Raw genomic sequence first — 23,372 nt, 5'->3', positions numbered from 1 at the left:
CGAGTCACCTGCCAAATTTCATGCTTTTATCATCAAGTGCACACACAATACCTTCATACATTTCACATATCTGCTGGAATATTCAGCGAAGGGGTGTGTTCAGTTCAGTTATCAAGTTTCTTGTAGAGCGCTCGCTGTAGTACCAAAAGCACTTAAACAAGTACTTTATTGAAAACCGTTGATAAGGAACGGCTGTCTTGGCAATCATACACTTTCTCATCATACACTTTCTCATCATACACTTTTCATCATACACTTTCAGCTGCTTGGTAACTGAACTTACCGCTGATCCTGGAAACCTCACACACTGTAGTGCGTCTTGACGTCGGGGTTAATACATTACGTCATTACGTCTGAGAAGAGGAAGCGGCGATAGCTTTCCGCCTCATGGCGGCCATTACTACTGGAGTGATGTTGTGATGTTGGAGCCAGTTCGGCTCACAATCCATTGCCATCCGCCGCTGCATCCTGTAAGTGTGCGAATCCCTCGCGCTCGTGTGTTCGGACAGCGAGTCCGAAACATCACGGACGCCTTTGGTTAAGCCTTTCCTTCGTTCTGCGGCGGGGAGGGTTGTGCTTTGTCCGCCGCTAGCGGAGCCTCCATTGTGTTCGTGCGTTTGTTTGTTCGTGTGTCTCGCCATCCCAGCCCGTACGACCCCAGCGTGTGACGATCCTTGCGTGCGGGCGCCGTGCAGGCATGACGTGCGGCGGGACGGCATGCACTCGAACGGGCACAGCCAGGAGGGCCGTGGCGCCATGGCCCTGATGGACCCCGCGGGCGCGCAGGCCGCGCAGCAGCAGGTACAGCAGATCCCGGCCGTGGCGGGTCGCTCGCAGGACGACGCTACCGTGGGGTATTTCTTCCAGCGGCAGCACGGGGACCTAGGACTGGCGGGAAGGCAGCGCATTCCTCTTGGGGACGGCGATCAGGTAACGAGCACGCAAACGCGGACACGACTGTGCACTGCTTCACTCGTCGGGGAAGATCCTATCGCGTTCTCTCCTTATCTCAACCGTTGACCTCTGTGTGAGCAAACTTTCGACCCTCCCCACTTAATTGCTAGTGCGAGACCCCACACACATCCTACCACTGCACCCTCTCGTACCTTCCGCGATCCTCAAAGACCTTGTGATGTCGCTCATTATGGTGGTCGAGCCTACCATCCCTTTTGTACATCGTGCGTGGTCCACAACTCACAGCACGTCTCCTTACCTCGTGCTTGAGATCCTTCAACCCCAGTTCGCCCTCATTTATCTCGAACGTGATCCTCGTCATCCTCATTCCTCTCGTTACCATTGTCCCTCTCGTTACCATTGTCCCTCTCGTCATCGTCCCTCTCGTCATCGTCCCTCTCGTCATCGTCCCTCTCGTCATCGGCCCCCTCGTCATCGACCCTCTCGTCATCGACCCTCTCGTCATCGACCCTCTCGTCATCGACCCTCTCGTCATCGTCCCTCTCGTTGTCAATGTCATCGTCCCTCTCGTCATCGTCCCTCTCGTTGTCATCGTCCCTCTCGTCAATGTCATCGTCCCTCTCGTTGTCATCGTCCCTCTCGTTGTCATCGTCCCTCGTCATCGACCCTCTCGTCATCGACCCTCTCGTTGTCATCGTCCCTCTCGTTGTCATCGTCCCTCTCGTTGTCATCGTCCCTCTCGTTGTCATCGTCCCTCTCGTTGTCATCGTCCCTCTCGTTGTCATCGTCCCTCTCGTTGTCATCGTCCCTCTCGTTGTCATCGTCCCTCTCGTTGTCATCGTCCCTCTCGTTGTCATCGTCCCTCTCGTTGTCATCGACCCTCTCGTCATCGACCCTCTCGTCATCGACCCTCTCGTCATCGTCCCTCTCGTCGTCATCGTCCCTCTCGTCGTCATCGTCCCTCTCGTCGTCATCGTCCCTCTCGTCGTCATCGTCCCTCTCGTCGTCATCGTCCCTCTCGTCATCCTCGCCAGCCTCGTCATCCTCGCCATCCTCGTCACCCTCGCTCAATGCGTGTAAACCATTCTCAACTTTCCTACATTGCTCGTTACCACGTACGACCTTGCACAGCAACAATCGCCTCCCTCCCCAAATTACGAGTTATAAAAACCACAACATCCCTCTTCACTTGCTATTCCTCCAAACCCCTCCCCCTTTCCAAATCCCCTATTTAGTTTCATCATGATGACAAGTGCAGTGCAAGCTTGCTCTACATACACAGTATCTACTCTACATACACATCTGCTCACACACTCTATGTTGGCCACTTGGTTATTTTTTGTGAACATTCTGTACAAATATTTGACTTTCGATGTGTTTCTTGTTGATGTTTAACTGAAATGATAAACTAACAAACACTATGTACACGTAATCTGCTTAATATCTCTCTGCTCACCTTCACTCTTTCATTCCCCTTTTCTCCCGCCTCTGGAACAAACTCCCCCATTCCCTTCAATCCCACTCCCCCCTCCAGGTCTTTAAAACAGCTGTTCACCACCATCTCTTATCTTCCCCCATCCAAAACCTTGATCTTTTCTACCCCCGCTAATTCACCCCAGATCCACTTTTTTTAAATTCCAACTTCTTTCCTGGAAGTCCTTGCAGTGTCCACATGTTTTATACCTCTCCCACCTCCCTCAAGCCCTCTCCCTCCCTCAGTTCTCTCGATGTCCCTGTTCTCAAATGTTGTGTTTGTGTCCCTCCCCCTCTCTCCCCATCTTGTCTACCGCTCCCCTTATTTTGTGTTTTATGTGTCGGTTGGACTTTTTGTGTGATTAATGTTAGCTTTCACAAGCCTCGATCTTCTATCCAAAAAAAAAAAGGCCATCCAGTAAGGAGATGGTGTCTCATAAAAAACGCCGATCTGGTTGGACTGGTTGAAGATAGCAGCCGTTCAGGGGGACTTAGGAGCGTTAAAGTGGTGCCCAGGACCATCTTGCACTCTCCGTGTCAGGATTGCTGGTCTTACTTTCTGTCTCACTCAAACTACAGCTACCGGGCTAGCTTCAATCTCTCTTGCAAACAAACATCCTACACTTTTCATCATACACTTTTCATCATACACTTTTCATCATACACTTTTCATCATACACCTTTCATCATACACTTTTCATCATACACTTTTCATCATACACTTTTCATCATACACTTTTCATCATACACTTCTCATCATACACTTCTCATCATATACTTTTCATCATACATACACTTTTCATCATACACTTTTCATCATACACTTTTCATCATACACTTTTCATCATACACTTTTCATCATACACTTTTCATCATACACTTTTCATCACACACTTTTCATCATACACTTTTCATCATACACTTTTCATCATACACTTTTCATCATACACTTTTCATCACACACTTCTCATCATACACTTTTCATCATACACTTTTCATCATACGCTTTTCATCATACGCTTTTCATCATACACTTCTCATCATACACTTTTCATCATACACTTTTCATCATACAATTTTCATCATACACTTCTCATCATACACTTCTCATCATACACTTTTCATCATACACTTTTCATCATACACTTCTCATCATACACTTCTCATCATACACTTTTCATCATACACTTCTCATCATACACTTCTCATCACACACTTTTCATCATACACTTTTCATCATACACTTTTCATCATACACTTTTCATCATACACTTTTCATCATACACTTCTCATCATACACTTCTCATCATACACTTCTCATCATACACTTCTCATCATACACTTCTCATCATACACTTTTCATCATACACTTTTCATCATACACTTTTCATCATACACTTTTCATCATACACTTTTCATCATACACTTTTCATCATACACTTTTCATCATACACTTCTCATCATACTCTTTTCATCATACACTTCTCATCATACTCTTTTCATCATACACTTCTCATCATACACTTTTCATCATACACTTTTCATCATACACTTTTCATCATACACTTTTCATCATACACTTCTCATCATACACTTTTCATCATACACTTTTCATCATACACTTCTCATCATACTCTTTTCATCATACACTTCTCATCATACACTTTTCATCATACACTTTTCATCATACACTTTTCATCATACACTTTTCATCATACACTTTTCATCAAACACTTTTCATCATACACTTATCATACACTTCTCATCATACACTTCTCATCATACACTTTTCATCATACACTTCTCATCGTACACTTCTCATCATACACTTCTCATCATACACTTTTCATCATACACTTCTCATCATACACTTTTCATCATACACTTTTCATCATACGCTTTTCATCATACACTTTTCATCATAGACTTCTCGCCATACACTTTTCATCATACGCTTTTCATCATACACTTTTCATCATAGACTTCTCGCCATACACTTCTCATCATACACTTCTCATCATACACTTCTCATCATACACTTTTCATCATACACTTTTCATCATAGACTTCTCACCATACACTTTTCACCATAGACTTCTCACCATACACTTCTCATCATACACTTCTCATCATACACTTCTCATCATACACTTTTCATCATACACTTTTCACCATACACTTTTCACCATAGACTTCTCACCATACACTTCTCATCATACACTTCTCATCATACACTCCTCATCATACACTTTTCATCATACACTTTTCATCATACACTTTTCATCATACACTTTTCATCATACACTTTTCATCATACACTTCTCATCATACACTTTTCATCATACACTTCTCATCATACACTTCTCATCATACACTTCTCATCATACACTTTTCATCATACACTTCTCATCATACACTTCTCATCATACACTTCTCATCATACACTTCTCATCATACACTTTTCATCATACACTTTTCATCATACACTTTTCATCATACACTTTTCATCATACACTTTTCCTCATACACTTTTCCTCATACACTTTTCCTCATACACTTTTCCTCATACACTTTTCATCATACACCTTTCATCATACACTTTTCATCATACACTGTTCATCATACACTTTTCATCACACACTTTTCATCACACACTTTTCATCACACACTTTTCATCACACACTTCTCATCATACACTTCTCATCATACACTTTTCATCATACACTTTTCATCACACACTTTTCATCACACACTTTTCATCATACACTTTTCATCATACACTTTTCATCATACACTTTTCATCATACACTTTTCATCATACACTTTTCATCATACACTTTTCATCATACACTTTTCATCATACACTTTTCATCATACAGTCACGTGAAAAAGTAAGTACACCCCATGCAAATTTTTGACTTTTTCATCATATTTCAACATACAGCTATTTGATCTTCATTTCAACAATATTGAAAGATAAAGGTGATATAATATAACAAATATGAATGAATGAATGAATGATCGTTTTAAGGCCATTTTCCCCTCTAGAGCAGGGGTTAGCCTTGCTGGCTCCATGACAATCATGGCTCCCTGTTTGAGGTAATGTTTTTATGGCCGGATGCCCTTCCTGGCGCCAACCCTTAGTTGTCTCCTACGATGCGCAGGGATACGGTGTACCTATTCTAAACCGGGGTACACACCGGGATCATTCATCCCAGCAAGCTGGTACTCAAATTTGCCGACCTCGGAAGGATGATAGGCTGAGCCAACCCCCCTGGTGTTAATTTAGCGATCGACCGGGATTCGAACCCAGGATCCTAGGATCCCAAGCCGGCACCCTGACCGCTAAGCCAACACCAGGTTTACAATATAACAAATATCATGAAACATTTACATTTTGTAGTCCATTGTATAATTTAAATAAACATAAATGTAAATTTCGCACATGGAAAAAGTAAGTACACCCTTGGCTCTAATAGGTGGTATTTCCCGCTTTGGCAGAAACAACCTCAAGTAGTCATTTCTTATAACTGTCTACCAGTCTCTGACATCGACTGGGAGAAATTTTTGCCCACTCCTCCATGCAGAATTCTTTCAGCTGTGCGATGTTTGAGGGGTTTCTTGCATACAGAGCTCGTTTCAAATTCCCCCCCCCCCCCCCCCCCCCACAACATCTCGATGGGATTTAGATCCGGGCTTTGACTTGGCCATTCCAGAACCCTCCATTTCTTTCTTTTCAGCCATTCCTTGGTGGATTTACTGGTATGTTTAGGGTCATTGTCATGTTGCAAGGTTCACCTTCGGTTGAGCTTCAACTTTCCGACAGATGGCCTCACATTATCATCAAGCACCCTCTGGTACAATGAAGAATTCATAGTGGATTCCATGATGGTGAGCTGCCCAGGCCCTGATGCAGCAAAGCTGCCCCAAACCATAATATTTCCACCACCATGCTTTACAGTTGGTATCAGGTTCTTGTGGTGAAATGCTGTCTTTGGTTTTCGCCAAACATGTCTTCTGGTACTGTGGCCAAAAGCTCTACCTTTGACTCATCTGGCCAGAGCACATTGTTCCAGAAGTGCTGGTCTTTGCCTAGGTGTTCATTGGCAAACTTTAGTCTTGCCCTGATGTTCTTTCTGGACAGCAAAGGTTTCCTCCTGGCACACCTCCCATGTAGATCAAATTTGTGCAGCCTCTTTCTAATGGTAGAATCGTGCACTTTGACATCAACAGTGGCAAGAGCTACCTGTAGGTCCCGTGATGACATTCTGGGGTTCTTAGAGACTTCTTTCAGCATCTTGCGGTCTGCTCTCGGGCTGAACTTGCTGGGGCGGCCTGTCCTGAACAAGTTGGCAGTTGTTTGGAATCTTCTCCACTTGTCGATGATCTTCCGGACAGTCGAATGATTGATTTCAAATTGTTTGGAGATCTTTTTTAGTCCCTTCCCAGACTCGTAGGCATCTATAACCTTCTTTCTGAAGGCCTCAGAAAGCTCTTTTGATCTAGGCATGGTGACACCACACACTTCAACAACAAAGAGCAAACCAAACTAAATGTCTGAGATTTAAATAAGACATGTTCCTCCAAGATCTTCTCTAACGATGTTCTAATCATTTGCACCTGAGCTGGTGCACCTGATTCTAATTTTAGGTATTTGAAGTAGTGATAAATGTTGGGGTGTACTTACTTTTTCCACATGCGAAATTTGCATTTATGTTTATTTAAATTGTACAATGGACTACAAAATGTAAATGTTTCATGATATTTGTTATATTATATCACCTTTATCTATCAATATTGTTCAAATGAAGATCAAATAGCTGTATGTTGAAATATGTTGAAAAAGTCAAAACTTTACATGGGGTGGGTGTACTTACCTTTTCACTTGACTGTATGCCTTTCATCATGCACTTTTAATCATACACTTTTCATCATACACTTTTCATCGTACACTTTTCATCACACACTTCTCATCATACACTTTTCATCATACACTTTTCATCGTACACGTTTCATCATACACTTTTCATCATACGCCTTTCATCATACACTTTTAATCATACACTTTAAGACACTTTTAGAAAGAAGGATTCTGTGCTGGGAGCAAAAGGCTGGATGGTTGCTGAAAATAAATAACTAATCAAGATGATTTAGATTATGTAGTCATGTAACATGAATAAAGTTTGTCATTGTCTGTTACGTAGGTGGGGTGATGGAGCAAACAACGGAGGGTTGTGGGCTTCATAATTATTCTTGCATACTGAAGTATGGTGGTATGATCATCCCAGTCCGTTCTCGGTTCATTTGGCTGTGTTGCAGCAAGGTGTAAAACTCCAGGTTTGAGAGGTAAATTTTGGAGGCAAAATTGGCATCTCATTACACCTGTCAAAAACTAGAAACTGCGTTTAAAATTCCTCTGTAATGCATTACACTCACAGTATTGGTAATGTACCGTGGAATTATTTTGTTATTGTTACTCACAATGCAGCTGTAGGGTGAGCACATGAGCATTGTCATCGTTCCATCTGTGGGTTTGTCTGTTTGTCGGCAGTATAACTGGATGATGAGGGCAGTTAGAATCTCCAAATTTGACACAGAGCTTTTTATTGTGAATGCCTCAGATGAGTTCAACTTCAAGCTCACGATGAAAATATATGAGTTCAAAATTACTATTGGACTATATTTACTCGTAACAATGCGGTCACTCGACGGTATAGGCTAGTGCAGTATTGCATTAAATGAAAACAATGGTGTGAGTGAGAACCTCCCTTAAATACATTCCTATTGGTTCACGAGTTATCAAGTGACCACTATATTCATGTGTGTGCGTCTGTCTGTGTGTGTGTCTGTCTGTCTGTCCGCAGCATAACTACCTGATGATATCATTTGATCTTGATGAAGCTTGGGTGGGAGGTTGATATCATGATCTAGTTGTGTCCTGCCTAGAGTGGGTGTATTGCGCACATTGTGGGCGGAGCCACTCCCGAAAAAGATGTCTTTTTAGGGTGTAATCAAGTTCAAGCTAGATCCTTTCCGAGGGGTTTGGTGGAATCTGGCAGGGGTTTTGATATTTGGTTCGGCCAATGTCATGTGTCTAGCCCCACAGAGCTCGATTTTTCATTTTTCATTATTTGTTTCATTTTTTTTTTTTTTTTTCATTTTTCACCGAATTTTCGGTATTGTGTAGCTAACTAACCTCATAACTGATTATACATTATTTTCTATCTCATTTCAAGGTCATTAACCTTCGTTGTGACATTTCCGGGCCTGTTTCGGTTATAGTCCGTCCTTTGTCATTGAATACCGCTCGCTTGTGAACCATCGTCTCCTGACTTCTTGTTGTTGTTGTTGTTATTATTATTATTACTTTTTAAAAATTTTGTATTTCCTCATTCTCACAAACACTGTGGTAAAGTAATCCAGCAACTGCCAGTTAGCTGAGAAAGACTGACAGCAAACTGCTTTTATGCACTAGGAATGTATGAGTTATCTGCACAACAACAAAGTGCGACTGTTGAAAGTAACTGCCTGATTTGAGCATTTATGAGTAAATGTTTGTAAATATCTTTGCATTTATGAAGGTCACAGGTTGGGCAGGATTGCGGGGAGGAAGATTTGAGGTGGTGTTTGTGCATATAGTTTTGCCTTGAAACTATCTCTATGAAATCTCGACATACACACACACATACACACACATACACACATACACACACATACACACACATACACACACACACACACGCACATACACATACACACACATACACATACACACACACAAATACACACACACAAATGCCCCCCCAGCTCTCTCTGGGCTCTGTCCCACAAATATTCCTACAGGTCGCACAAGATCTGCCTGCAACCCTCTTATGGTCAAACTGCCAAAATCAAGACTCTCTGCTCACCTTCACTCCTTCATTCCTCTTTTCTCCCGCCTCTGGAACAAACTCCCTCACTCTCTTCAATCCCACTCCACCCTCCAGGTCTTTAAAACAGCTGTTCACCACCATCTCTTATCTTCCCCCATCCAAAACCTTGATCTTTTCTACCCCCGCTAATTTCACCCCAATTCCACTTTTTTGAAATACCAACTTCTGTCCTGGAAGTCCTTGGTGTCCTTGTGTTTTATACTTCTCCCTCCCCCCCCCCCCCTCCCTTCCCACGCCTCCTCCCCCCAAGCCCTCTCCCTTCCACACATCTCCCTGCTCTCAAATGTTGTGTTTGTGTGCTTCCCCTTCTCTCCCCATCTTGGTTTCCGCTCCCTCTTTTTATATATTTTGTTTGTCTGGTTGATTTGTTTGTGAAGTAAATGTTAGCTCTTTCACGAGCCTCGATTCTGTATACCAAAAAAAATAAAAAAATCTCTAGAGGGCCTACAAAAAACCTGAGGCTATGTAAAATGGGTCTCTTTTCCAGGGTCGTTCTATGGAAGATCTGAACCATGGTTTTCAGGCATTGGCGTTGGAAGGACGTGGAATGGGGGAGGTATGTATTGTTGCTGCCTTTTCTTGTCACTCAGCTAAGTTTACACATGTTCCTTGGTGTTCTTCATGAGATGTATACTCGTGGTGGGTTTTTAAAGGTTGTTCTACAAGCTTTGGAAGTCTGTTTTGCAATATGGAATTACATACTTTGAGTTTCCCTTTCTGAACACAATTTGACCCACATTTGCTATGAGTATTAGTTCAAGCCCTGAGAGAACATTGTATTGCAGTATTGGTAAAGGAAATGTTAATCTTGGGCTTTCAAAAGAGTTTTATTTGTTGTACTAAATGCTGGTGAAAATATTAGTCAGTGATCTTTTGCGACTGGGGATAACGGATGGAATTCACTGAATTGTGACTTGAATTGGAAAACTGAATCTGACACTGGGGAAAAACAGGATGTAGTAAATTGCCAAATAAAAATCCAGATTGGTCAAATTGAAAATATATTATTCACGACTAGTGCTGTTAGCTAGATTCAAAATCCCGTCTCGGAACCGTCTCGATAAATTTTCAATTTTCATAACGGGATCTCGGTTCGGCTCGGTTCCCGGCAAAGTAAAAAAAAAAAAAAAAAAAGGCTTCAAAAAGAATGGAATTTCATTACAATATATAAACAACAATGAAAAAAATTCATTTCTGATGTTGAGTACTTAAATTCCGACTTAGCTTCCATTTACCGGGATGAAATAAAATACACCGCCTACATGCAGATGATCGGCCACCGATGGGACCGGGTTATCTCATTACAGTTTGTATTGTCGTGTAATTTCTTGCTCGGAATGTCAGAGAGAGGGAGAAAATGTTTCTGCACAGGCATATTCGAGTCCCGGTTGGAGTTTCATTATCATTTTGTGAGTTGTGATCGCCAAGGGGCTCGCTCCCCCCCCCCGTTCCCCTACCCTCCCCCGCCCGGCATTGCCGGGTACTTCTGCTAGTAACTTATAAAGCAGGCGGTGTAGTGATCACCCCCCCCCCCCCTCCTTATTTTGACTCTGTGACTAAAGTAAATGTAATCAACTTATCAGGCCTAAAGTGGAGATAAGATAACCAAAATACTTTCACATTCAAACCGTCACACCAAACCCCGAGGGATTCTTACAATTTATAGATTTAGCGTTGCAATTAAACATAAACGTTCATCAAAAACTCATTTCATAAAACTACATAATGTATTGTACTTGTATTAATACATTGTGTGTAGAATAATCCGTTATAAACGTGTTTTTAATCTAAATAAACATCGTCCCTCCAATCACGAGGCCTCGAGCGAATCCCTCGATATTAATGTGCTAAAGACTATAGCAACCACATTCCGTAACTCGTTTCCAAGGACGGACACGTGACCGCAGCGTAAACGGAGCGAGGCGGAGTGATACAGCGGAAGGATTCAACGGTTTAAATGAAGCCGCGATGCGGCGGATTTTCATTGTGACCTTCATCCTGATGTCGTTACTTCCCCCACCAAAGGTGGATGGAGGTTATGTTTTCACTCCTGTCTGTTTGTCCGTTTGTTTGTGAACACAATATCTCAAAAAGTTGTGGACGGATTCGGACGAAATTTTGTGGAGATGCAGCGTGTGTGACAAGGACGACATGATTAGATGTTGGTGAAGATCCGGATTCGGAATTCGGATTCGTTTGCAGTGCATTGTTTGTTGACAAGGGGAAAATCCTGGAACAGTGAGTTTACTTTATCTATCATCGTTTGTGTCAGTTCAGCTGCACTTGCGAAAAATGATGCTTGTGCAGAAGCAGAGTAATGAAAGCAAGGCTCAATAAATGCCTCTATTATGGAAAATATCTGCAAGAAGTTGGAATTTTAACCGGGATTTTTTTACCGAGAAATTGCGTCAATCAATTTATCTCGGGACCGTCCCGAGACCGTCTCGAAAGCCGAAACCGCCGGGATTTCGTCTCGGCTCGGTTGACAGCCCTATTCACGACTGATTTTTGTGTGTGCAATTGTCGACAAACATAATCCCCGCAGTGTAATTACGAAAAGTAGTTTAAAAATACGCTATACAATTTTATGTGTAAGGGATACCTATCGGCTATACCATCTGCATATTGTCTATAACCTTAGCGTGAGCACAGCTCTATTTTTGTGGCATAGCCCATAGTGCAAAGCCGTCTAGAACAGTTTGTCTGTCCATATGTATGTATGTATGGTATGTATGTATGTATGTCCCCTGAAACGTATACCAATCACAGCTGAGGATCTGGTCACATGACAGGGTGATGTGATTATGTCTGATGTGATTATGTCTGATGTGATTACGTCTGATGTGATTACGTCTGATGTGATTACGTCTGATGTCATTACGGCGGTACGGCGGCTGAATCCGCACACTGCCATTTTAATTCCAATTTCGTTCAGGCCAAACATATTGTCGAACCTGTCATATGTCACAATCGCCATGCTCTACATTTACGTTTTTCATTCAGTGTGAAACACAAACAAACCGATTGTTAAAATGACAATCACATATCGAAAGCATCGGCGTTAGCGCTCTTCCATCAACACGGTACGTATAGGCCTTAGGCTTCATGCCTCACCTTCAGGCTGCTTCGGACAAATTAAGCCCAGGTTTCTTAATACAGTAGTATCGTTTCAGTAGTATCGTTTTCGTAATAATAACAATAATAATAATAATAATAATATAGTAAATATAACCATAACACTTTAATCCCAATGTCGTAAATGCAAAGTTTCTAGTTTGAAGCGTTGTATGGTTCATAAATCAATGATAAGCGGTGTACGGTACTAATAACGGCAGAAGTAAGGAATTGGCCTCGGTTATTTTGATAGTAATATCATCTTACTATAATTTACCAAATGTCCGTCTGTCCGTTCGAAGGTACCGCAAAAACTGCTCAACCGATCGCAACGATATTTTGGGTGGGTATTCCTGGGACCCCTGGGAGTAAAATAGGCTATATTGTTTTTCCAATTTTCCAGTTTTTCCAAACACTGGAATAATATTTACTGATATGAACAGTGATGTGGCTTTTGCTGAAATTCTACAAATATTTCATAATTGTCATCAAAATCGAAACAGTATTTGTAGAATTTCAGCAAAAGCCACATCACTGTTCATATCAGTAAATATTATTCCAGTGTTTGGAAAAACTGGAAAATTGGAAAAACAATATAGCCTATTTTACTCCCAGGGGTCCCAGGAATACCCACCCAAAATATCGTTGCGATCGGTTGAGCAGTTTTTGCGGTACCTTCGAACGGACAGACGGACATTTGGTAAATTATAGTAAGATGATATTACTATCAAAAAAACCGAGGCCAATTCCTTACTTCTGCCGTTATTAGTACCGTACACCGCTTATCATTGATTTATGAACCATACAACGCTTCAAACTAGAAACTTTGCATTTACGACATTGGGATTAAAGTGTTATGGTTATATTTACTATATTATTATTACACCGCTTGCCGCGAATGCGGAAGTGGACAGATGACGGCAATGTGCGGGTTTGATAATATCCAAATACAACCGTCATTCAATCGTAATGTTAAATCGTTAAACGTTATACGTGTTAATCGTTTTGTTCAAGTATCAATTGATGATTGGAATTGAGTGAATACAATTACGATTTTGAATTCGTAATTGTATTCACCCAACCATACTGAACCTTACATCAGGAATTATATATTTCTTTATGTCAATGATGTTGTTAAAAGTTTATTTTTTATATTAATGTTATTTAATTTGTGTTTGGAGTTATGCTGTTTGGAATGGAAAAAGAGATATCGAGTTCAAGTGAATGACGGAATGCCGTGACGGTTTCCACTTTCTAAATGTGAATTTGCGGATCGCCATATGCAGATACGCCATTGACTGGGTATGAAACAAACGTACCCGTTTGTTTGCCAACGGGTACGTTTTTCATGGAAGCCCTTCACGAACTTGCTGTCCATGTCTGACGTGCGACTGAAGGTGCAACAGGAATGTGGAATTTATTGGTTTCATGCTTAGGCATTCGCCTTTTCTGCATTGTCTGTTTGCTTCTGGCCTCCCACCCGTGCATAGCACGGGTACCTCACTAGTTTTTGTAATAATGATAACGAAACGCTAATATTATAGTAAATTTAATCGTAACACTAATCCTTTCGTAGTGACTGCAAAGGTAATGGAGGTGAAAATATATCATGTTCTATATTTTTAAGTAGCGGCAGTTTTTGTCCGTCCGTCACGCTACGTCATTATGTTGATGTCATTACGGTGTAAGATGGCGTACGACGGCTGACTCCATTGACCGACATTTTAATTTATATGCCGTACAGGCTGAACATGTCGTCGAAGAGGTCAAACCTGTCATGTATTTTTACACACGGGCAGCTGTACGTTGCAGCGAGTAGAGTAGGAGACCCACTCGATCTGTGCATCTTTGCCAACCAGAGTGAATTCCAGATAAGGATAGGAACTGCAGATGCTGCAGGCCGACTAACCCGCACCGTTGTTTATGGTGAGATCATATAAACTCAGGAGCAGATCGAGAGTCAAACTTGTAGGGTTAATAGCTCCCAAGAAAATGTTGCTTTAAAATATTTTTTTAATGTACTAAAAAAAACTTTAAATGGACTAAAATACTTTGAATGCACCTTTCATAGTTCACTAATATATACATTACAACAAACGTAGACTATATGTAAAAACAGAATTACCAGGGGTAGGCTATATTTAATATGTATATGCTATATGTAATATGCTATATCTATATGTATATGTAAAAATAGGATCTCCACCCAGGTCATTACTATCCTCTTCAACGAAAGTATCAAACAAGCCCGGCTACTCCGCTGTTAGACTTTCAGTCTTGTTTTTTTATCGTCGTCAAGCAAGCAAGGAAGCAGCAGGTACCATTTTTTAAGTCTTTGGTATGACTCTGCCAGCATTCCAAACTCGAATGTCCCATTCTCAGTGGATTTAAGGAGCAAAGACTAGAAGAAACATGACACCCACCAATATAATTAAGAAACTATTTACGGTCACGTAGAAAAATCGTCGAAATACAGATAAGATTGCCATTTAAAGAATATATATAAAGAACGTCAAAGGAAACACCTGAAACACAAAGTAAAAACTCTTATGAAGCCCCTTGGTAGCAAATCTGTAGAGATTACTGTTAAAATGTATTTGACCAATCAAAGGTGATTGACCAATCAATTTGACCTTTAACCACTTGTAAAATAAAAGTTGTTGAAACATGCTTTGGAAGCGATGGCAAATACATTGATACATATATTTGTATCGATGTGCATGCTGCCATGTCTGCAAACCTTTGCAGATATGCACACATTCATGTAATCAAGATTAATTTAGAGTATGATGTTCCATGCATCCGTTTTCTCCATTTTTCTTACCTGCCATTTATAATTTTATTTTATTTTTCGTTATTCCCAGCATTTCCGTGTCACCGTGTTGGCAAAATACACAGCCAAGGGGCACCATGGAGGAGTGCAGTCTTAAAGAAAATTGTATTTTTTTTTTAGTGCAAGTGCACAAATAACTAGAACGGTACTTGGTAGAGAGCATACCTCCGCCACGCTGAACATTTTACAGTTTGTCCCCCACTGATCGGTCATATCTGGATTCGACATGAACCAAAATCTAATCGGCTTGTCACTTACCCAACTCCTCCACCAAGTTTTGTCATTAGGCATCCACAACTTTTTGACATATCATGCTACATATCGTTTTTTGGCTTATCACTCAATGGTGAAGAATCACTTAAGAAATTTTATAACTCTCGGATCTGGATCCATATTTGGAACGTCAACAAAATCAAATAGACTTGTCCTCGTCACACACCCAACCTGTTCACCAAGTTTCGTCCTAATCAGTCCGTAACTGTTTGAGACATCGTGCTATATAATCAGTTTTAGCCGAATCACTTAAAAAATTCTCTGATCCAGATCCGGATTGGAATCTTCACTATAAATAGAATCAATTCTTCCTTGCCACATACCCAACCTGTCCACCAAGTTTCGTCTGAATACGTCCACAACTTTCTGAGATATCCTGGTATATATCGATTTTTGCCCTGTTTGTCATTAAAGGCGGCAAAAAGGGTTGGCGTCAGGAAGGGCATCCGGCCGTAAAACATTGCTTCAAAAAGGGGACCAAAAAAACAACAACAACCACGGTGCCCGAAAAAGGCCAACCCCCGCTTGCGGGGAAAAAATGGCCTCTAAAGGTGGTTTTTTTATATCGATTTTTGCCCTATCTCGCAATGGTGAAGAATCACTTAAAAAATTCTCGGATCCAAATCTTCACCAAAATCTGATCATTTTGTTTTTGTCACATACCCAACCTCTCCAAATTTTGTCCGAATCAGTCCACCACTTTTTGAGATATTTTGTTCACCGACAGACAAACAGATAGGGGTGAAAACATAATATAAAACACCGTTGGTGGTGGAGGCAATTTTGCCGTTTTTTTTCATTGATTAGATTAAATGGAATTTAGATTATTTGGAAATGGAAAAGTTGCTTTTTACGCTTTCGCCGATGACGTCGCCAGAGACATTATGCTTTTGGGTTGTCCATCCGTGTGTCCGTCCGTCCGTTTTAGGTTTTCATTACCGCAATCATTTAAGAATAGCTGAAGGGATCTAAGTCAAACTTGGTACAGGTATGTATAATTATGCAGAGAAGAACTGATTGTATTATGGGCTGAAGAGGTCAACGGGCAGAGGTCCTGTTAGGTAAAAATTCTGTTACTGCGCTAACTTGTGAACCAGTGATGGGACTTTGACCAAACTTGGTGTAAGTATATATTATGATGCAAAGATGAACTGATTAGATATTGGCGTCAAAGGTCAGAGGTCATGTCAGGTAAATATGTGACACTTAATTACAGCTGAAGGGACTAAAATATAACTTGATACAAGTTTTCATAATGATTTAATAATGTGGGTGCAGGCATATCGGTCGACGTCGCAATGTTGAAGAGTGCCGTTCTAGTTTTTCAAATGGGAAATCGTTGGCTCAAAATTATAGCTTGTCACACGTGGTTGGTGTTTAATTATTGAGGAGAGGGTGGGGGGGAAATCTTGTTTTCTCTCCCGTTAGTTGTTGCCGTCGAAGAAGCTGTGGGATGGTGACGTGTCCACAAAGGTTGAACCCAAAAGCCTGTTTCTGGGCGAGTGGCGAGACAATGCGTGGGCATCTTCAGGTCAGTATCGATGATGCTTGCTCTTTTAGTTTGAGAATTTATCGGAATTCACAATGGTGGGGTATCGTGGAGTGGGGGGTCTTTTAGGGCAAGGGAGATATTTTTGGAAAATTGTTGCCGTAACGAAATACTTTGTTCAAATGTGCAAATATGACACAATAGTGTTTCCATACGATTTACTGTGCAATACCAATTTCTATAAGACGAACAGCACTTTGTCAGTGACTCAGTCCCAATAAGTCAAATTATATAAGACCAACGGTGACTGTTATCTTGCTTGCTCTGTTTGTAGTACAGTACAGTAGAACTTATTAGTCCCCTACCAGTGTACACTGGAGGGGACTATAGGTTTGCACGCCGTTCCTCCGTCCGTCAGTCTGTCAGTCTGTCAGTCCGTCAGTCCGTCACGCAAAGAACAGTTTTCCGGACTTTTTCCCTAAACTCTTAATGCTAATGATTTCAAACTTGGTGCATGGTTTCCTCATGATAAGGTACAGATCGAGTTCGAACCTCACGACGTTTCGATCATTTTTGACAAAGTTATGGTACTTTGAACTTTGGTAATTCTGATATAATTCTGATGATCCTTAACTCAGTGCCATTTTAAGTTTTAATTTCCTTTAAAAACCATTTTCTCTGCAATAATTGGACCGATTGAGATCAAATTTTCACCGTAGGGGGGACTCGGTCTGGAGAATATTTTAATGGTAATTATGACGTCACAGGTCACGTGATGCGTCCGCCATATTGTTTTTCGTGAAAACACGAAAACCCCTTTTTCTCTGCAACGGCTGAACAGATTGAGGCCAAACATTGCAGGCAGAATCGCATACCCATGACGAACAAAAAAGACAGGGAGCATGACACGTCATGCGTCACATGGTTTCAGAGTTATGACGTTTTTAAGCATGAACCTTTAAAACCGAGCTCCTCCGTCATTTTTGATCCAATCAAGGGGAAACTTCACAGATCTGTTCAGCATGTCAGTCTACTAAAATGTCCTTTTGGAATTTGCGATAGGGCACGTGGTTTGGCAGATATCGTTTATTAAACGAAAATATTTTAAAAATGGATATCTCTTGTTTATTCTAGAGTTCTCCTCAAGCCGCACCGCGTGCCCTAAGCCTCGTCAGCGAATGTCAAAAGCGCGACACAGCGCGCGCTTTCGGGAGGGGCAGAGCCAAGCCAAGCAACATATATATACACATCGATCATTGATCGTGAACCGGAAAATATAATAAATTACTGATATTTAGCAACTCGAAAGGTTCTTTATCAACAACTTATTTTCTCGTGCTTCTGCTGACCTGTCTGCAAGGTGTATAAATTGAAGTCCCGAGTGCGAATCACAGGTGAGCCCGTCCTGAGGTAATTAGCGATTGGGAACGATTCAGAACCTGTGGGAAAATAACCCTTGGTAATTTCCCCAACAGTTTTCCGAACGACAGACTGCCGGTAGGGGACATGTATTGCAGCGCAATACTCAGAATGCTTGTTTTATCTGGATATCCAAATAACGGAAGATCCATTTTCCTGAAAAAAAGTCATGGCCCCCTAAAAATGGAGGATTTTTCCCATGCTATCTTTGCACTAAATTTTGGCTCTCGGTGGTTGTTGGTGGCATTTTTATCAGTCACCTGTCCCCCTATATACTTGTATGCAGATCATCTGGGGGAAATCCAGCATTTTATTGGGTTTCTTGAGTGGTTTATTGAAAGGCTTTATTATCAAACATCGCTGATCTGAACTCAGCCTGGTTGGGTTTCGGGCTGGGTTTCGTGGCCAACTGGGTACAACAATCACGAGTTGCTCTCCTTTTGATGCCAAACATGTTTGCCAAATACCTCAAGTTCATCCAAAATTACTCTTTAAAATGTTAACTTGAGGTAATTGACACAGCAAATGCTTCAGCAAAAATCCAGATCAATTAATTATGCAGAGACAGAAATGCAGACTTTTGCAAAAATCCCGGAAATTTTTTGGGTTTTCACATCCGTTCTCACACAGTGAAGAAGATGCATGCTGAGCTTAGGGTACAACGTAACATTACATCCATAAAAAATTAACTATCGACATCCATTAACTGTTGATATCATTTATCCGGAACAGCCTTGGTTCCAACCATTCCGGATAAAATAAGTTCTACTCTACTGCATTTGCATATTTGCAATGTTATTATCTGACTGAAAGTAGCTTTCATAATGATGTGTATAACATTCAGGTGTGCTGTGAATGAAATTCGCTCGCTTTTATTACAGGTTTCTCCGATCAATTCCATGCACTATTTGTGTTAAGGTGGTGTTTGGGGGCAAGGGGGGTTAGGGGGGGAGGACTGAGTGAGGGGTGGGGTGGGAGGGAAGGGAAGGGAAGGGAGGTTCCCTTAAATTTGGCAATTGAGTGTGCCATCTTTTTGGTCAATGTTGGGGTTGTCAGCATTTCGTCTTTGAGTTATGCCACTTTATGACCTTGTCAGAATTTTCTTTCCCTCCATCAAATTCAGCTTCATATATAATGATTACCCACTTTTAACGTTATGGTTCAACAAGTTGTTTTTCATTGATGAACTTGTAATTCCGGGGATTTCCCCGACAGGTTCAGATTGCCTTTGTATGCGTGGTATTGCTATTGCCACAGCCATACTGAAGGCAACATGATCATTCTTTAAACTAAGTTCCATCGGTATCATGGCCTCATACCGGTATAAACCAGTACATCGGTATCAATTTTTCTTTGACATAATGGTCCATTCCATATTCATATTTGACGTACACTACCGGTCAAAAGTTTTAGAACACCTCAATTTTTCCAGTTTTTATTGAAATTTACGCAGTTTAATGTCTCAATGTACTCTGAAATTAAGCATAGAACAAATAAACAATTGGAGATAAAAATAAATCACAGAATCATTTTGTTTAACAAAATTTAATAAAAAATGTTTGACTCAGCAAAGTAGCCACCTTTTGCAGATATAACCGCCGAACACACTCGTGGCATTCTTTCTACAATGGAAATCAAATATTGTTCTTGAAGTTCTTCCCAACACTGTTGCAGAAGTTCCCACAAATGTGTTGCAGTTGTAGGTTGCTTTGCTTTCACCATTCTGTCCAGTTCATCCCAAACCAGCTCGATGGGGTTAAGTCTGGAGACTGTGCTGGCCATTCCATGATTTGAAGCTTACCGTCTTGTTCTTTTTCTTGAAGGTAGTTTCGGCATAGCCTGGAGGTGTGTTTAGGGTCAGTATCTTGCTGTCGGATGAACCCCTGACCAACTAGGCGTATACCAGAGGGTATTGCATGGCGCTGAAAAATGCTGTGGTAGCCCTTTTGGTTCAGGGTGCCAGTCACTGTGCAAGTTGCCGACTCTGGATCCAGCAAAAGAGCCCCAGACCATCACGCTTCCTCGTTCATGTTTGACAGTTGGTGTCATACACTGAGGAACCATCCTTTCGTCGACTCGACGGCGTACAAAAACCCTGCGTGATGAACCAAAGATTTCAAATTTTGATTCGCCGGTTCATAAGACCTTCTTCGAGTCTTCAGTAGTACACTGGCGGTGCTTTATGGACCAGGCAAGCCTCTTTTTCTTATTTTGCCGTCTTAGCAATGGCTTTCCTACTGCCACTCGACCTGTCAAACCTACAGCTCCTAGTCTTCTCTTCACAGTTGAAACTGAGACTTGCTTACTTCAACCAGTGTTAAGCTGTGCTTGAAGCTGTTGTCCTGTGAGCCGCCTATCACGCAAGCTGTTGACTCTCAGAAACTTGTCTTCTGATTCTGTTGCGGCTTTGGGTCTGCCAGACCTCTTCCTGTCAGAGTTTCCTCCAGTTTCCAATATACTACTTCCTGCAGTGCAATATTGGCCAAATAATGCTTCAGAGGGTGTAATAACAGTCTGTTCCAATACTGCTTTTATACAGACAGGGGGTTTGTAATCAAATAATCAGCAGAGGTTGGGACACCTGTAGGAATTGTTTGCATCAACTTTCAAGGCTTAATTTACTTACATTGCTGCAGAACAGCTGTAAGTTGTTAACCCATTCCTTGTTCCCTGAAGAAGGCCTTTTTTTTTTACAATATAACTGTGCAATTTACATTTTGTTTAGGTTTGTTTTGCTAACCTAAACCTTTTTTTTTTTTTTTAACCTCGAGCAGTTTACTGCTTACCTTTGTACCATTTCCGGTTATTCACTGGACATTAAACTGCGTAAATTTCAATAAAAACTGGAAAAATTGAGGTGTTCTAAAACTTTTGACCGGTAGTGTACACATCGACATTCAATAATTCACGGCATACATCATGCACTCGATCTTTACACAATCTTTACGATCTTTACTAACCTTGATCTTTACAAATTGTGGCAATTTTTTTGTACGATAGAGAATTTGATTGATCAAGAATAAAAAGGGGTCCAATTATGTCCACTTTTGCAGAATCGGATATGCCACCGAATATTTTTGCGGGATCATTACTAAAGACAATAGTCGATGACCATAAATCATAAGTAGCTGGTGAATGCTCGACTATCTAGCTCAATAAAAAGCGAGCTTAGTGCCCAATATTGGCACATGCGATGATGGCATGTGTTACGTGTTCCTCTACGATCTCCTGGTCTCGGTACACCTCCGAACCCCGAGAGGAGCCACAGCAGAAAAATATGTTACTCTGTGTTAGAAATCAATAGTGAAACCACACCAATGATAATTATAAATGAACAAATAATATATTGAAAATCACACAGGAATAACGGTACAACAAATGGCAATTAAGAGTGCACTCTATGTAGTGTGTTCAAAAAGTATCCGACCTTTATTTTTCGTGCGTAAAAAAGAAGAAGCTAGGGAGGCGTTGATTGGTGCACGTATGTAGGCGATCCTAATGCACACGCGTGAATTTTTTCACACCTGCAGAAGCTGTCATTCGACGGCAGACCGCCGATGAGTGAGGAAATGTAAGTGAGCGCTGTCGGGTTTTCGTTTTTGACAAAATGACGGAAAAACTTGAACAACGCTACTGCATCAAATTTTGTGTTTCATCAAACTTGCATCAAAACTGCAACTTGGTTTCTGGGTCGTACCCATAAACCCAGGACTCATCGCCAGTGATCACTGTGTTGAGGAAGCTGGGATCGCTGTTCACAGTCTCCAGCATGTCCTGTGCGATCTCCAAACGGAGTTGCTTCAGCTCAATCGTTAGCAGCTTTGGTACGAACTTCGCTGAGATTCTCCTGAAGCCCAAATCCTCCTTCATAATGGAATGAACGGTGTTGAATCTTGCGGATCGTTTCCACTTGGGAATCACCAAGCTTTACACAAAATTTGATGCAGTAGCGTTGTTCAAGTTTTTCCGTCATTTTGTCAAAAACGAAAATCCGACGGCGCTCACTTACATGTCCTCACTCATCGGCGGTCTGCCGTCGAATGACAGCTTCTGCAGGTGTGAAAAAATTCACGTGTGTGCATTAGGATCGCCTACATACGTGCACCAATCAACGCCTCCCTAGCTTCTTTTTTTTTACGCACGAAAAATAAAGGTCGGATACTTTTTGAACACAGTAGTATATACCATCAATAAAGTCATATAACTCACTGCGCTCCCAGCGAGTGAAACGGACACTCCTCAATGTCTCTATAACCTTTTCCAAGGTGAATGTGATTCGCTCTAGCGGTCACTAGAACGATATCCAGTCGAAGCCCGAATCTCGCTCTCCAGTCGATATTCAAATCACGTACAGTTGACAATGGTGATCGCCCCCGCCGAAACTGTACAACGGCGCCCTTCAGAGGGGCACCTTCACCGCTCACTCAGCGAACCGCAACGTAATTGGAGACGAAGCGGTCGCACACACACACATCCCCGACAAATGGTAGGATGTTGGGGTGAAGATGACGCTAGGCAAAACCTTTGGAGGTGTCCGAAGCGCGGGGTTCAGAATGGCCGACGGCTCTTACTTGAGCCGATGCGACTAGGCGAGGATTCGTCGAAATCTCAGCGCCCAAATCTGACCGCAGATTTTCCACTCCAGCGATAATTCCTATCGCCGGATGTCCCTTCAAGGAACTCAAAATTCCCTCGCGACTTTCGGTAGACCAGCCTCGCTATGGAGCCTTGACGTCACGCGTCTTCTCCAACTTTGCTCGCGCCGCCTCTTCCTCGTCACCTCCTCGTCTTCTGGTTCGGTTTCCTGTATCATTTTAAGTTAGCCTTTTTAACTTTAGATAGCTGTTGCTGAATAATAAACCTTTTGAGAATAATAATAGTACAAAATAACAGAAATATGTCGAGTGGGTGAACACCACAACAG

General features: G+C 41.7%; 1 protein-coding gene across 9 annotated transcripts in view; it reads left to right on the top strand.

Annotated features, from left to right (window-relative positions):
- Positions 1–339: 339 nt before the first annotated feature.
- LOC137436785 (pumilio homolog 1) overlaps positions 340–23,372 on the top strand; it is a 177,324-nt gene continuing 154,291 nt past the window's right edge. For 2 of the 9 annotated variants that reach the window (XM_068130880.2, XM_068130877.2), the window contains exons 1-4: positions 340–470; positions 696–930; positions 9,808–9,876; positions 16,969–17,071. In XM_068130880.2, the coding sequence (XP_067986981.2) occupies positions 718–930; positions 9,808–9,876; positions 16,969–17,071 (385 nt within the window). In that variant the 5' untranslated portion in view covers positions 340–470; positions 696–717. Of the gene's footprint in view, positions 471–531; positions 931–9,807; positions 9,877–16,968; positions 17,072–23,372 lie in introns of those variants that run through there. The other 7 variants (XM_068130879.2, XM_078786798.1, XM_068130881.2 and 4 more) reach the window with 7 other exon arrangements.

Source organism: Myxine glutinosa, chromosome 11 (assembly GCF_964187855.1).
Source record: "Myxine glutinosa chromosome 11, kmMyxGlut1.1, whole genome shotgun sequence".
Taxonomy (NCBI): Eukaryota; Metazoa; Chordata; class Myxini; order Myxiniformes; family Myxinidae; genus Myxine; species Myxine glutinosa.
This window is presented reverse-complemented; position numbering and strand designations above follow the sequence as displayed.